Source organism: Halichoeres trimaculatus, unplaced genomic scaffold (genome assembly GCF_033239565.1).
Source record: "Halichoeres trimaculatus isolate MK-OKI-2021-1 unplaced genomic scaffold, fHalTri1.1 fHalTri1_scaffold_22, whole genome shotgun sequence".
NCBI classification, from domain to species: domain Eukaryota; kingdom Metazoa; phylum Chordata; class Actinopteri; order Labriformes; family Labridae; genus Halichoeres; species Halichoeres trimaculatus.
This window is the reverse complement of record NW_027437200.1, coordinates 14,985,768-14,998,813: the sequence shown is the minus strand read 5'-3', so window position 1 is coordinate 14,998,813 and position 13,046 is coordinate 14,985,768. Positions and strand designations below refer to the sequence as shown.

Genomic DNA, 13,046 nt, shown 5'->3' with positions numbered 1-13,046 from the left:
TGAAGTGATAGAAACCCCTCTCTTAAATTGGGCCACATATGTATTATGCATCAGGGAGCGTCGTAACATGCAATGACTTTGGCTGACTCGACTTTTACGCTGACTCGCTGGTGTAATGAGGTCACTTCTTTTGGCTCTTAAGTATTTGCTGAGAAAAGTAAGAGTGCTTAAACATGTCGGAGAGCTTCACTTTTGACTGACGCTGTCCACTTATGAGCACTGAAAAGTATGAGCACAGTGCTGATGTGAAGTTTCAGACACTTTTAAAACGATTGAGCAATTAGGGGAACTCTAACAGTTATAGCACATTTTAAAAGTTTATGAATTTATATTCTCATGCTCAGCAGATTACAGAAAGGGTGAAGAATATCAAAACTTACAATAATCATGCAGGGGGAAATGATGAAATACGACTCAAACATTTAGGGATGAAGACACTGATGGGATTAACTTGGATGTGATGGGAATGATGTGAAACTTGTGAAATTTGACCCCTTGATTTGACGTAAAACGTTTAAAAAATGAACGCATTGATACTCTGAATTGTTTTACAAGCCATCACTAATTCTTCTTGTCTCAAAAGGTCAAACTTCAACAAATCAAAATGACGGCAAAGTTGCCACAAGAAAGAGGAATGGGGTGGGTAGCAATTGGGAAAACTTGATCCAAATACCTGCACATAAAACCGGCAAGAGCGCTCTCGCTTCTGTAGCTGCAACCCAGAGAAAGAGAATGCAAGAGAGAGTGAGAGGTCAGCAACTTCAAACTGTTCCACTTGAAATACATTTTTGCTTGAAGTAAAATTTGACAGAAGATTTGACTCTTTTAATAGTCCCTTGACAAACATTTGAAAAGTAATGTTAATTATACTCTATTTTAGGACAAAAAAAAGCAAAGGCACCAAGTTAACAAGCATCAAAACAAGACAAGACGAGTGAGAATACACCTTTGGCACTCTGAAGAGTTCTAGTTAATAATTTTATTCCTTTTCATTTGTCACTTGAGAAAACTCACATGAGAGAAACTCCGTGCCACCGTTTAAGGAGTTAGTGCTGACAACATTTGAGCATAGCAAAATGACAGGCTGAGAGAAAAGCTGTTAGCGCTGCATGTGGAGTGGGTATTTTGATCATCCACTGCACAGAAAGATGATGTGACAGCAGCCCGAGGGTGAAGGCAGAACATTCCCTTTCTGACTGTGGATCATAAAGCCCGCCTCTTTCATGTTGACAGACGGGACATAGGTCAAATGTTAAAACCAAGATTTGTGTCAAAACAAATGGCAAGCATGGTTTCATCAACACAGGTTTGTCCAAGTATTCATTCTTCTGATAACTGTATGTTTAATTAGCTACTAAATGCTAATTAAAGAGGGCAAAAAACACCCATGAGTGTGTAAGTGTGTAAATCAAATAAGTGTTTTGGTTTGAGAAAGAGATGCAAAAACTGCTACTACTCTGGATTCCATATGTTAAATTTGTGTCTACACTTGTTTGCAGGTGGTGTTTTGGCTTCACTTGATTTCAGCTGGGGGAGGAGGCGGATCATCCATGTTTACATACAGTTCATAATATTGCTACAAACAGGTTAGCTAACTGCACTGAAAACTAGCCTCAATAACTCTACTCAAACAAAAAATTAGCACCATCAAGGGGAGTAATTTCACCTTATTAATTTAAGGCCTCCTGGACAACTTTCTTGACTTGACTTTTTTTTTTCTTTTTTTCTTTTTTTCTTTTTTTCTTTTTTTTCGCAAAAAAAAGAAAGAAAAAAAAAGAAAAAAAGAGAGAAAAAGTAAAAATAATTTAGATTTTTTTTTTCTAGTTGGCTCAAGGGTGAAAATTATTTGAACAAGTGCTTGATTTCAACAAGCTTTGATTTAGGCCACGCCCCCCAAAAATCTGTCAGCGAAATATGTCAGATTAGGAATCCAGTTTTTTAAATGTAAATATAAAAAAAGCTGTGTACTTTTTCTCTTCAAAGGAAGGAGCAAGACTTTTTTTTTTATAAAAGAGGAAATAATTTTATATTACAGGACAGCCTCTGACCTCTTTAAGAATTACCCCTGTGTTAAAACCTTTTTTATTTCTTCACTCCAGCTGTTGTTCTCCCATTTCCCCCTTTTTACAAGAGACACTTAAGACTACAACAGTAATCTCCACCACAGCAGTATCCCCTATCCCGATGCCGTTTTTTTACGAGAAACCTTCTTTTCAAGAGGCATTATAAACTCTAGTTGCTCCTCGATGTGAATTTACTCATTGCATTCCCTTCTGAGGCCTTTTGGCCATCTTTACTGCCTCCCCTCTCCATTGGAGAAAACTGGCACTAAAATCTCAATGGGGACATCTGTGTCTGTTGCGGGCAATGAAATAAAAATCCATCCCCCGAAAAAAAAAAAAAAGAAAAAAAGAAAAAAGCTATCTGGGAACAGGTGTTCGTGTTCCTCGACAAGTGAAGCCGCTCCAGCAAATTAACGACCGACATTTTGGATTTCACTGATGTTTGCTTTTCTGTTGGCTGCTCAGCACACAGAAATTATTATTTTTGCTCGCTCTGCCTGAGTGCCCCACACCACGCTCTGCTGTGAATTGGGAAATAAATGCATTAGCTTCAGGTTCAGCTAAAATGAGAAACTGTGCACTCCCACTGCTTGGATCCAACCCACTGAAATCTTACCCTGTCCCATTAGTGAGAATCAAATGGTGCAAATTTAGTGCTTTTGACAAGCATGTCATATTGATATCATCTTTTTAACTACATCAAAGTGAGGCTGATGGAATAATACATGATACAAGAGTGAGAGGGATGTGCTTGAGCGATCCCTTGAAACTAACGGTGTGTTTTTATCCACAGTGGACCCCAAAAATCCTGGATAAAATTTTACCCGACAGCACTGGGTGAAATCACAGATCATTAAAAGAATACCTACTGTTCAGGTTGGGATAAATTGAAGGGTTTTTTTTCTAAGTAAGACTCCAATTTTGGAAATTCAGAAAGGTCAAGGAGCCAGAATGAATTTGTCGGCTCAAATTGGCACTTGTGAGTAAAACTGCTTCCCTAAAATTCTTTCGTCTCTAGCCAGCTCTGAAAAGTCCAAGGCTGATTTGAACAGGGCAGACAAGCAAGAGCAAAGGTCAGTATTCCTGCAGGTCATGTTTATCTAGACTGTCAGAAAGTTGGAATAATCTTTGAAAGGAAGGTGAATAAAAGGGCTGTTTTGATATTTCTTTATGAAACACTTTCCTACCTTGTTGAGGCTGCGTGCCGCGCTGTCTTTACCGCCTGGTGTGAGGTTCCTGAGCTGTACGTCCAGGAGATCCACCAACTGGACCATGGCTTTTACTGTGAATGTGATGTCCCCTGCTTGAAGGTTACGCTTGGTTTGCTCCGCCAGCTCTCTGGCAATGACCGCTGCTGTCTCTCCAGCTTTTATCTGCAAAAGAAAAATATTGGACAGTCACTAAAAAGTGCAAAAAAAAAAATCTCATTCAGAATTCTAAGAAAAACATGCTAAACGGGCAGAAAAGTCCCCTGCAGCTTCACTGGAGTCCAAACACAGCTTGTTCCTTTAATGAACCCATCCTATCACCAACAATCCATACATTTAAAATAATGGTAATTAAAAAGAAAAATACCATACACAAATGTGCAGCTCCTTAAATGCATCGTTTACATTCCCCACAAACTGCTGCTCCATTTCAGACAATTAATGTGTTCAGCTGCTCCTCCGCTGAGTGTTTACTGGGTCCAATATTGTATCTGGAAGCAATTATAAAATCAACTATAGAAGGATTTCCCTTGATAGCCTTTCCCCTTTATGAAACGTATAGAGCACTGCAGCTTAGGGAAAGCTGTGTACACGGCATGTTGTACTGTAAAGCCTATAAGTTGTACACAGAGGATAGATCATGTTTGTTTCTACACTACCTGAAGCTTCTCTGTCTGTTTGCGGCTTTGCTAAAAAAGAAACATCAATTACTACGACTTGTTTGCCCCTTCTGTTAGTTTAACACATGAAGTTGCTTTTAAAGTATTATTGCCTTACCTCTGGACTCATTGTTGTTTGATAAGTGTAGAAAAATTAAACAATTTTACTCAGTGGTTTCAAGTATTGTGAGTAGTAAGCTAATGCTAGCAGCTTTGCTAAAGCACTATTTTGAATGAGGAAGACAGGACTTTGCTCACCAAACACATTTGCTAGCTCCAATAATGCAGGTTATGAAGTGGTGAGAATGTTTATTTACTTCTAAGGAACTGCTAGCTAAAATCTTTGACTGTTAGCATAACGTCATGTATTTAGCTTTTAAATTCAACGCATTTTTCTTGAGTATAATTTCCAAATGAGGCAGCTAGGAATATCTAAAGTCATCTAGTAAAGTTTTTCACACTTATTGAGTGTTGGAGGCACTCTCACAACAGAACGGAATCAAGCTAGCAGGTAGGCTATATAGGAGTATTGTTGCACAAAATGGTGAATTACTGCCGTGTTTTTTGCTTCACTAATCAGTCGGACTGAGAAAAAAAACATTTCATGTGCTTTTGACAACCAAAAATGATCTCAGATTAGGGCAAGGAGTGCCAATAGTCGTCCAAAGAACAGAGAACATTGTGGCTAGCTGTAAGCTCCATCATCTCAACATTTTGAGTCTGTTCACAGCATTTCCTGTCAGGTAGGTCAAATCCTCTGTCAATAGAATCTTAAAATCTTACTTTAGTAAAAGTAAATACATTGTGATGGAGTATAACTTTAACAGAAAGGTAATTTACAGAGAAATAATAATAGTTAAACAATACAGAAAATAGTACATAAGTGAAACTCATTGTCTTTCGAGTGGCTATTTTTTTAAGTCCTGGAAATTGAGCCAAAAGTTATCATTTATATCTTTGGACCCCCTCTGCCTTGAAAAATATAGTAGTAACATTTATGTTTTCAAACCATTGGCTAGATGTTGATAAGGATGCTAACTCTACGTATAGGTCCCTCCTGCTAATTAGACTTTTTTTTTTTTAAATATCTCTTTTTCTTGCTGGCTGGGTCTTTCACTATAGGTTTTACTGTACTGTCCATTTATAATTTCCACTTAGTTGGTGGATAAGACATCTTGAAATCACATTTTACTGCACACTTCTATCTGACTGGATATCATGTTTGCTCACAAAGCTAGCTACTTAGCTGAAAACCTGCTAGTAGAATTTTCTGTTCAGCTCACAAAAATCAAGCAAATGTAAATGACACACTAAATCATCTTCCTCTTTCAATAAGTGTAAAATTAAAAAACATTAGTGAGTTACTTAAATCTATGACTAATCCAGTGGTACGTATCCATCTTAAGCTGCTAATGCTAAGAGAACAAACACTGTGGTAAAATCCTGTTTACCATTCCACACAGGCCAAACTTGTTAGCTTTTAACATCATTTTGTAGCCGTTTACCTCAGAGTTTCTTATATCATTGTTCTAACTTTAAAATGTGTCAGCTAGAACATTAAAAGTTAAAAGATAACATCTGAAAACTGGGCGTTACCTGTGAAGCTACAACTAGCATAATAAGCTAGCAGCCTGTCACAGTCTTCTTCTGTCTCCCTCTGACTTTAAATCTTATAAATCAGGAGCCAAACAACCAAACCCAGCTTATTACTTGGACAAACAGGTTAAATAAGTTTTTGTTGTAGAGTCAGAGAAGATGCACCTGACTTTGTCTTCCTAAGGGGAAACTTGTGAATATTTCTCTGTGCCTTGGAGGCATCTGTTTATTGGCTAATGAGACTCACCACAAACCATGAAAGGTTTGCTCACAAACTTCCACTTTGTGCTCTGCAGTTTAAATCTCACCCCGGCTCTCTCTACCTATTAATGTGAAGAGGCTCCCCTTGATGTCAACCATTTCCCACTAATTGCCAGACATTTGGAATAAATAGGCTGTATGTGAAACTCCGACACAGGCAAAAAAGCAACTTGTCGTGCAATAAAAAGTCTACATTTAAAAACACGAGAAGTGATTTGGAAACAGACTTTTTTACCTGTATATTGAACATACATGTAATGAATGCGAAGCCGTTAATCTTGTTAATGTATCATTTTGACCAAAGCCAGAGCAGCCTTTTGATGTGATTTCAGAGTTCAAAGGTCAGCCAGTTTTAAAGCTTGAACTTCTGGACCCCTTTCTGTGAGATCAATCCCAAAATCACAGTGACACCTCCTACATCAAGCCTATACTGATTTCCTCTGGCACCGCTGCTATCATCACCTCAGAGTTTATTAGTGAAGCCAATTATCCTGCTGAAATCGCTCCTCACAGAGGTGTATGCTGGGTGATGTGTGTTTGGAAGCTGTTTTCCTCTTTTCCCACCCTGCTCTTGTATCTTAATGAGGGGGAGCTGCAGACACAGCGTAAATAGCTCTGCTTGAATGTCACTCCTTTGTCTTTTCATTCTCAACATCTTCCTCTCTCATTTTGAATACTGAAACCATCTGGTAATGAGCAGCGCTACATTCACAGCGCTGGATGGAAAATAAGGTGCAATATTCCTGATATGTGACACGTTCATCTTCATTAAAGTCTTCCTGGGACAGCACACTGCAGAGGCGTGATTTTCTTGAAAACAAAAGATTAATAACATGTTTTACTCACTTGTGTCACGTCTTTCTATCTAACACACCAGGAAATATATTTTTCTTACAGAAACAATGTTGCTGTTTCATGGTAAAATCATAGTGGTTGCTTAATTCCTCACAACAGCAGCCTGTAGTTGAGCTTTACTGCAGCACAGAAATGCACGTGATAATTTCCCCTTCCCTCTATTTTGCTCCCTGACTGCCATTCCCCTTCCATATCTGCAAACCGCCGTTTGTTAAATGGGCCGAGCTTGGTGCTGCTGAGTAGATCATAAGCATTATAACATGCACGCCTCAGGGTCCTATGAGTTTAAGAGAGAACATTTTCAACATTGCCTGCAATTCATAACCCGGAACCATGATCCTCGCTTGCAGTTACCCTCTCCTTTTTTGATTTCTTTCCATAAAGGATGCAGGCATTAGAAGCTTTATGTGGGGCTGTGCTTAATGACTCCAGCTATACAAATGGTGTTCTGCCTGAGAGGTGTGTGATGCAAACAGCGGCTGTATCATGTAATGGACAGAAAGTGGTCTGGATGAGATGTCATACACAGCAGTTCATGAGACGTTGGTTTGTAATCCGTTTGAGTGAGCATAACTCACATTAAGTAGACCCTTTAATTACATTTCCTTATTACTTGACCAGGGGAAAAAAGGAAAACAAATAAAAACTAAAACCCCTTTTGAGTACAAACTGAGTCTTTACACTCTTGGTTTGCACACTGTAGCAAATGTTACTTAGATCAGGCCAAAAGGGCACAGCTCTGTGTAAAACAACACATTTGCACTTCAAAGTAACACTTTAACTCAGTGCCAAATCCTCCAGGCCAATCTTTGAGAATTTTTTCTAAACACACTTTTTGATCATTTCTTCTCAGAAAAGCTAAAAAAAATCCCAAAAAGTCAAAGCTATCCAACCGTACTGTAAGAAGAACAATTTTTTTTCTATGTGCTCGTTTAAACCACATGGGTTCGTACCTTCTGGCTGATGAGGTGCACCCAGGGGGAGGTGCAGTTGCTGAAGTCAGGTCCCTGGGGATCCCAGTATCCCTCTGGACCCATGCACATGTATGAAGCAACGCCTGGAAAGAGGCAGAAAAAAGACAGGTTCAGTGAGAACAATACAAAGGCTGGTGAGTGTTTGACTATGTTCATTAAGCCTCTTGGTATAAAAAATATTGTTTCCACATAATTCATATGTCAGCAATTTTCCTCTGACTTCATGCTTCATCACTGTTACAGTGTACTAATGTAGCCTACTCTTAAATTGTAAGAGTATTTGGAGTATGATGATAAAAGATAATTTATTGTGAAAACTACAAGGTCAAGATTGATCACAAACACAAATTAGATTTGTGTTCTGGGAGCTCCCTGCCTTTTCATGTGCTAAAGCTGGAGCTGGGAGGGCACACCTCTATGGCCAAGACATGGAGGGCACCAGCAAAGACTCCATAGGGTCAATCATTTAGAACTTAATCAGAGATTTATCATGCACTTAATCAACCCATTTGCTGCCACTGACATCAAAAGATCTCAATTCCTTATAAGCCATTGGTTGCAAACAAGTCTATAGACACTAATTGTGTTGTGTTTTAAAAGTGTTTAGTGTATGATGATAAAAGGTAATTTATTGTGAAAACTACAAGGTCATAATTAAGTGATACTCATGTTATGATCACAAACAACAAATTATATTTGTGTTCGGGGAGCTCCCTGCCTTTCCATGTGCCAAAGCTGGAGGTGGAAAGAGCACACCTCTATGGCCAAGTCAGGAAGAGCACAAGCAAAGACTCCATGGGGTCAATCATTCAGAACTCAATCAAAGATTTAATGTTCACTTAATTAGCCCATTTGATGCCACTGACATTGATGCCACTGACATCTAAAGATCTCAATTCTTTATTAACCATTGGTTGCAAACAACATCCATAGACATTACCTATGTTTTCAAAAGAGCAGGGATGGTCTGGCACACATTATAGTAGTAGTTAATTATCCAAATTGATGTTATCTCTACAAGTTTGTGGTCTGGAATACATGCTTCAAGTCTCCGTAATTAGAGTACAATTCATCACGACAGCATGTCAACTACATCACGTCAAGAAAATATCAGTTCTGTCTCTTCTCTGTTTCATGATGACTGCGTGATATCTGATTAGTCAACTCACACCACCAAACAACCAGAGTCGAGGGTTAGAGTTGATAAGCCTGGCCTCATTTCTGTTGGTCTGCTGACTCCCGTCGTAACTCTAATTATTTTGTGGGCTTGTCGTAGCGAAGTTAAATATGGTTGAGTGACAACACGGTTTCTTTGAATTTGGAAGTCATCAGATGTTTTGATGTGATTTCACTACGTGACATCCGAGCCCTCTCAATCTGCTTTGTGTAAACTGATGCGTTGTTGCTCCAGCTCCAATGATTTATATTGTTTGATAAGTTAAGTTAATAAATTGAGTTAAATAGAGACCTGTTAGACCTGGGGCAGAATGAGGACGGTGTATTTTGGCAGGGAGACTTGAAATTTGTATCCAACCTATCATGAAAAATATTGACCTGTAGTTCCAAAAAATTCAACGCCAGCTACGGAACCTGGAGCTTCCAAGCAACTATTTTCACATCAATTGATGATGAGTTCATGATTGTTGCCATTTCTATGTGTTCTAGTCAATCTAAGACACACTTTTAGAAATCTTTCCAAAACTTTTGGACAACCAAAATAAAAAAAGTACCACATTCTGAAATGTTCTCTAGGTGTGTCTGTAAGTTTCTGAAAAATCTTTTAGAAGACAATGAAGTGACGCCACATTTTTCAGTCCTCTTACCCTTTTCCCCATTAAGAAGTGATGGACTACACACTAATTTCCCTGCTCTCGACTAATGCCAAATTCTGAAAACTCACCCAAAGAAAAAGAGAAAAACTATCCCCAGAAACACAATTCTTAAGTGATTAAATTAATGGATGTAGAAAAATGTAATTGGATGGTTTTATCTCTTGACTGAAATAAAGTTCCTTCACTTGAGGCCAGCCAAGCTTGCCCAGACAGCGTCTGTATTTAATCATTAAAAGTCAGACAGTGTTGGCATGTGTGTGTGTGACAGTTCAACTCTGGCATGGGAATGAAAATGCACCAAAATAGGTGCCAATTAAGTCCACTACAGCTGAATTCATCACGGAGAGGTCAATTAAGCTGGGATGAAGAAAGTGTCTCTGCTGCTGGAGATTGGGTTTGGAAATGAAAAATCTTAGAATGTTCATGTTGGCTTTTGTACAAATAAACCTCAGGAAAATGTGTAAAAGTAAACAGTCTGGTGAGGCTTTCCATTATGGATTATAATTAAGATGTTGGATATATTTACTCTGGAGACAAACAGGAAAATCAACAGTTGCTGAGCGCATATTTAACGTCACATTGACTCAAACCGCTGTATTTGAATGTGTCTTTGACTTGTGCTTAAAAGTTCCTCAAATAAACTTGTGTCCATGTTCTCTTAGCTGACATCAGCAAGGCTACATACTGACATTAACTCGCCCTTGCTTGTACTTAGATGGAAGGTGTGTGTAAGTGTGTGTGTGAGGGTGAGACGGCCAACATTAACAGATATAAATTTTGATTGACATATAATTTCCTTCCCCGGTCCACCTTGGACAGCCTTATGTTTGATGGGTTTATAAGATAAGGGACTCTGCATTTCTGTCTATATTGAGAGGCAGGAGAAGGGGGTATGAAAGGGAGCAGTGGAGGGGAGGTGGGGGGAGAATGACAGCGAGTGAATTGAGGTAGATGGAAAGGGGAGCTTGAGGAACTTTCAAAGAGTGGCAGAGGAAGCTAACGTGTATCTGCTCGGCGGTGTCGTGTGAAGAGCGGTGGCTTTGAAGACAGCGCTGAGGGGGAGTGGGGAAGGGGGGGGCATGTGTTGCTCTTATCTCGCCAAATGACGGCTGTTAGTGAGGTCTCGACGGGTGCTGGTGGTGCCCATTAATGAAGACTGCATGTATACGTGTGTGTGAGAGTGAAGTCTGCGCTGATTGATGAAATGAATTGCTTCAAGCCAGATTTGAGGGTACGGTGTCACTCCTCAATCTAGGCTGACTTTCCCCTCGAAAAAAGTCATAAAAGAGTTTTAGAAAACTCGCTAGCAAAGGAACATTTTGCCTTTTTCATCTATATGGTTTCCTCTTCTTTTGGGTTTGCAGTAAAATTGTACTAGTATGAGCTGATTTATTTATAGAGCAACCTTCTCTGACAGTAGAAATCCACAACATTAAGGTTTCTGGGTTACATTTTGTTAAGCTTAAGCTTCAATTCTTGCATTCTATTCTCATTAGACCCTTTCCTCTGTGGTTGAGTCTTGTTACAAAATAAACTGCTGCAAATCAGAACAGATATTCCTACTTTCAAAGATAATGCTTTTATATCTAGAGCAGACAACATACATTTTAATGTAATGCAAACCACTCTATTTTCTGAGCATTTGTACAAAGACAGAGCTGCTGTTGCATATAGAAACAAATGGCCCAACGCCTGATAAACAACAGCTCTTTGATGTGTCTCACTTATGTGATCAGGCACTAATTAATTTCAACAACTGTGTCCCTGAGAGACAGGAGGTAGAATGACTTTGTGTGGTGGTCACTGCTTTCCATATGCTAGCTTTATGCTTGGATAAAAGAGTGAGAAGGGAGGATGGGGATCAAATGAGTGAGTGTGAACATAAACAAAAAGACCCACCAGCAACCAACAACAGGACAAGATAATATTGACAAATCCACAGGGAAGGAGTATAACAACATGTATCTTTTACCAGCAGACACTTCCACTCCTCAACATGAGACTGAGGTTTAAAAGGATTTACTAGTATCTGGCACCAGCGTTTGATCCACATCAGCTGCCAAAACTGATGTTTTACTTCCTCTTGTTTAATTAAAAAAAGTCGTCCTAATTGGGGGTTTTGTTTAAAAACTGAACACAAGCATTCTTTGGGTGCATTTTTTGTGTTTCAACAGCCCATTATTCTGGTATCCCGGTGGTGCAAAAGCTTCCCAATGGACCAAACACCCATTTTTCTAACAGCTTGTTTTCCTTCAACCAAAACCCATTATTCCAAAACCCCAGTAGACTGGAAAACAAACCAAAAGAAGCAGAAGTACTTTGAAAACCAACTCTCTTTGTAGTTGTAATTGAAGTGACACCGATGCCAACCTGCACTAATCTTTAGACTTCATTGGCTTTGGACAGTAGAGTTGGTGTATCTAGGAAAGTACTTTGGTTTGGCAGTCGCTTCTTAGCCGCCCCACAACAACTACTTTCTGGTTACGACTTCATTATGGTTGACAACACAAAATAGTTACTCAAGTTACACTATCTAGTGTCACATCAAAAAACGTTACCTATGGTCCCAGGTGGACATGGCATCTTGGTCACCATCCCCTGCTTCGTCTTAGGCCACGAGATATCCATCATCACCAGAGGGTTGCAGTACTCCACCCTTACATTGGGAAGCTTGGAGGAAGGCGGTCCCCCATCGTCATCTTCTTCTGGGACCAAACCCTCAACCACCGTTTGGACAGGAGCCGCCACCGTTGTAGTTGTTCGCGGCCACAGGGCCATGGCGGTTGTTGAAACTGGAACCCTTGCAGTGGTGGTCCTGCCTGTAGTGGTGGTCAGGGTGACTGTGGTGGGTCGGGTGGTCGTTCTTGATGCTACCGTTGTTGTATCCATGTAGACCATGACGGAAGAGGAAGTTTCTGGTGACAAAAAACAAGAAGGAGTGTTAAACATGGATTCTGGCAGGAACTTGAAAGATGGAATTCAATACAAAAGTCATCTCTATCTGGTAGGGTGTCACGTCTAAAGCAGGGGTGGCCAACCTATGGCTCACGAGCCACATGTGGCTCTTTGCCTTTCGGTCCGCGCCTCTTTGATCCATTCATAAATATTTACTTTTGATACTTAAGTTTCACTTTCTCTTCTCTAGTACAAATTTAAACACACTTAAAAACACCATAAATCTTGCTTTGAAAATAAGAAATGTATTGATTTTCATTCTATGTCATTTCGTTTTTGTGTGAGAGGATGTGCGTTAATTAGACCCTGTGTGTGACGTGGCTCTCCATAGTACCATGGTCATTTTTGTGGCTCTTGGTCTCTGACTGGTTTGCCACCCCTGGTCTAAAGCCTAGTTTACTACTCTACCCCATAGCTCCCACCTGTACTAGGTCACCGTGGGCACCATACACTTCTGCACCTATGACATCTTGCAAAACTTCATGGAAACACGTAAGGGCAGGGGTGTTAGATCTCCTGTTCCCAGTCCTGCTGCGTTTTTTGATTGCTGAAGAAATTGAGTGGATATGTTGGAAGAGATGTCATTTTTGTACAGACCAAGGATGTCAATCTATTGCAGAAGTGTAAACCAAGCTTTAGAGGT

The 13,046-nt window shown here is 39.7% G+C and overlaps 1 protein-coding gene across 22 annotated transcripts in view; it reads right to left on the bottom strand.

Annotated features, from left to right (window-relative positions):
* Positions 1-13,046, bottom strand: part of LOC141811063 (adhesion G protein-coupled receptor L3) — a 324,467-nt gene that overhangs the window by 85,952 nt on the left and 225,469 nt on the right. For 18 of the 22 annotated variants that reach the window (XM_074698944.1, XM_074698947.1, XM_074698936.1 and 15 more), the window contains 4 exons: positions 12,007-12,363; positions 7,596-7,699; positions 3,251-3,436; positions 674-712 (listed from right to left, as the gene is read on the bottom strand). In XM_074698944.1, coding sequence (XP_074555045.1) covers positions 674-712; positions 3,251-3,436; positions 7,596-7,699; positions 12,007-12,363 — 686 coding nt within the window. The remainder of the gene's footprint in view (positions 1-673; positions 713-3,250; positions 3,437-7,595; positions 7,700-12,006; positions 12,364-13,046) is intronic. The other 4 variants (XM_074698942.1, XM_074698935.1, XM_074698949.1 and 1 more) reach the window with 1 other exon arrangement.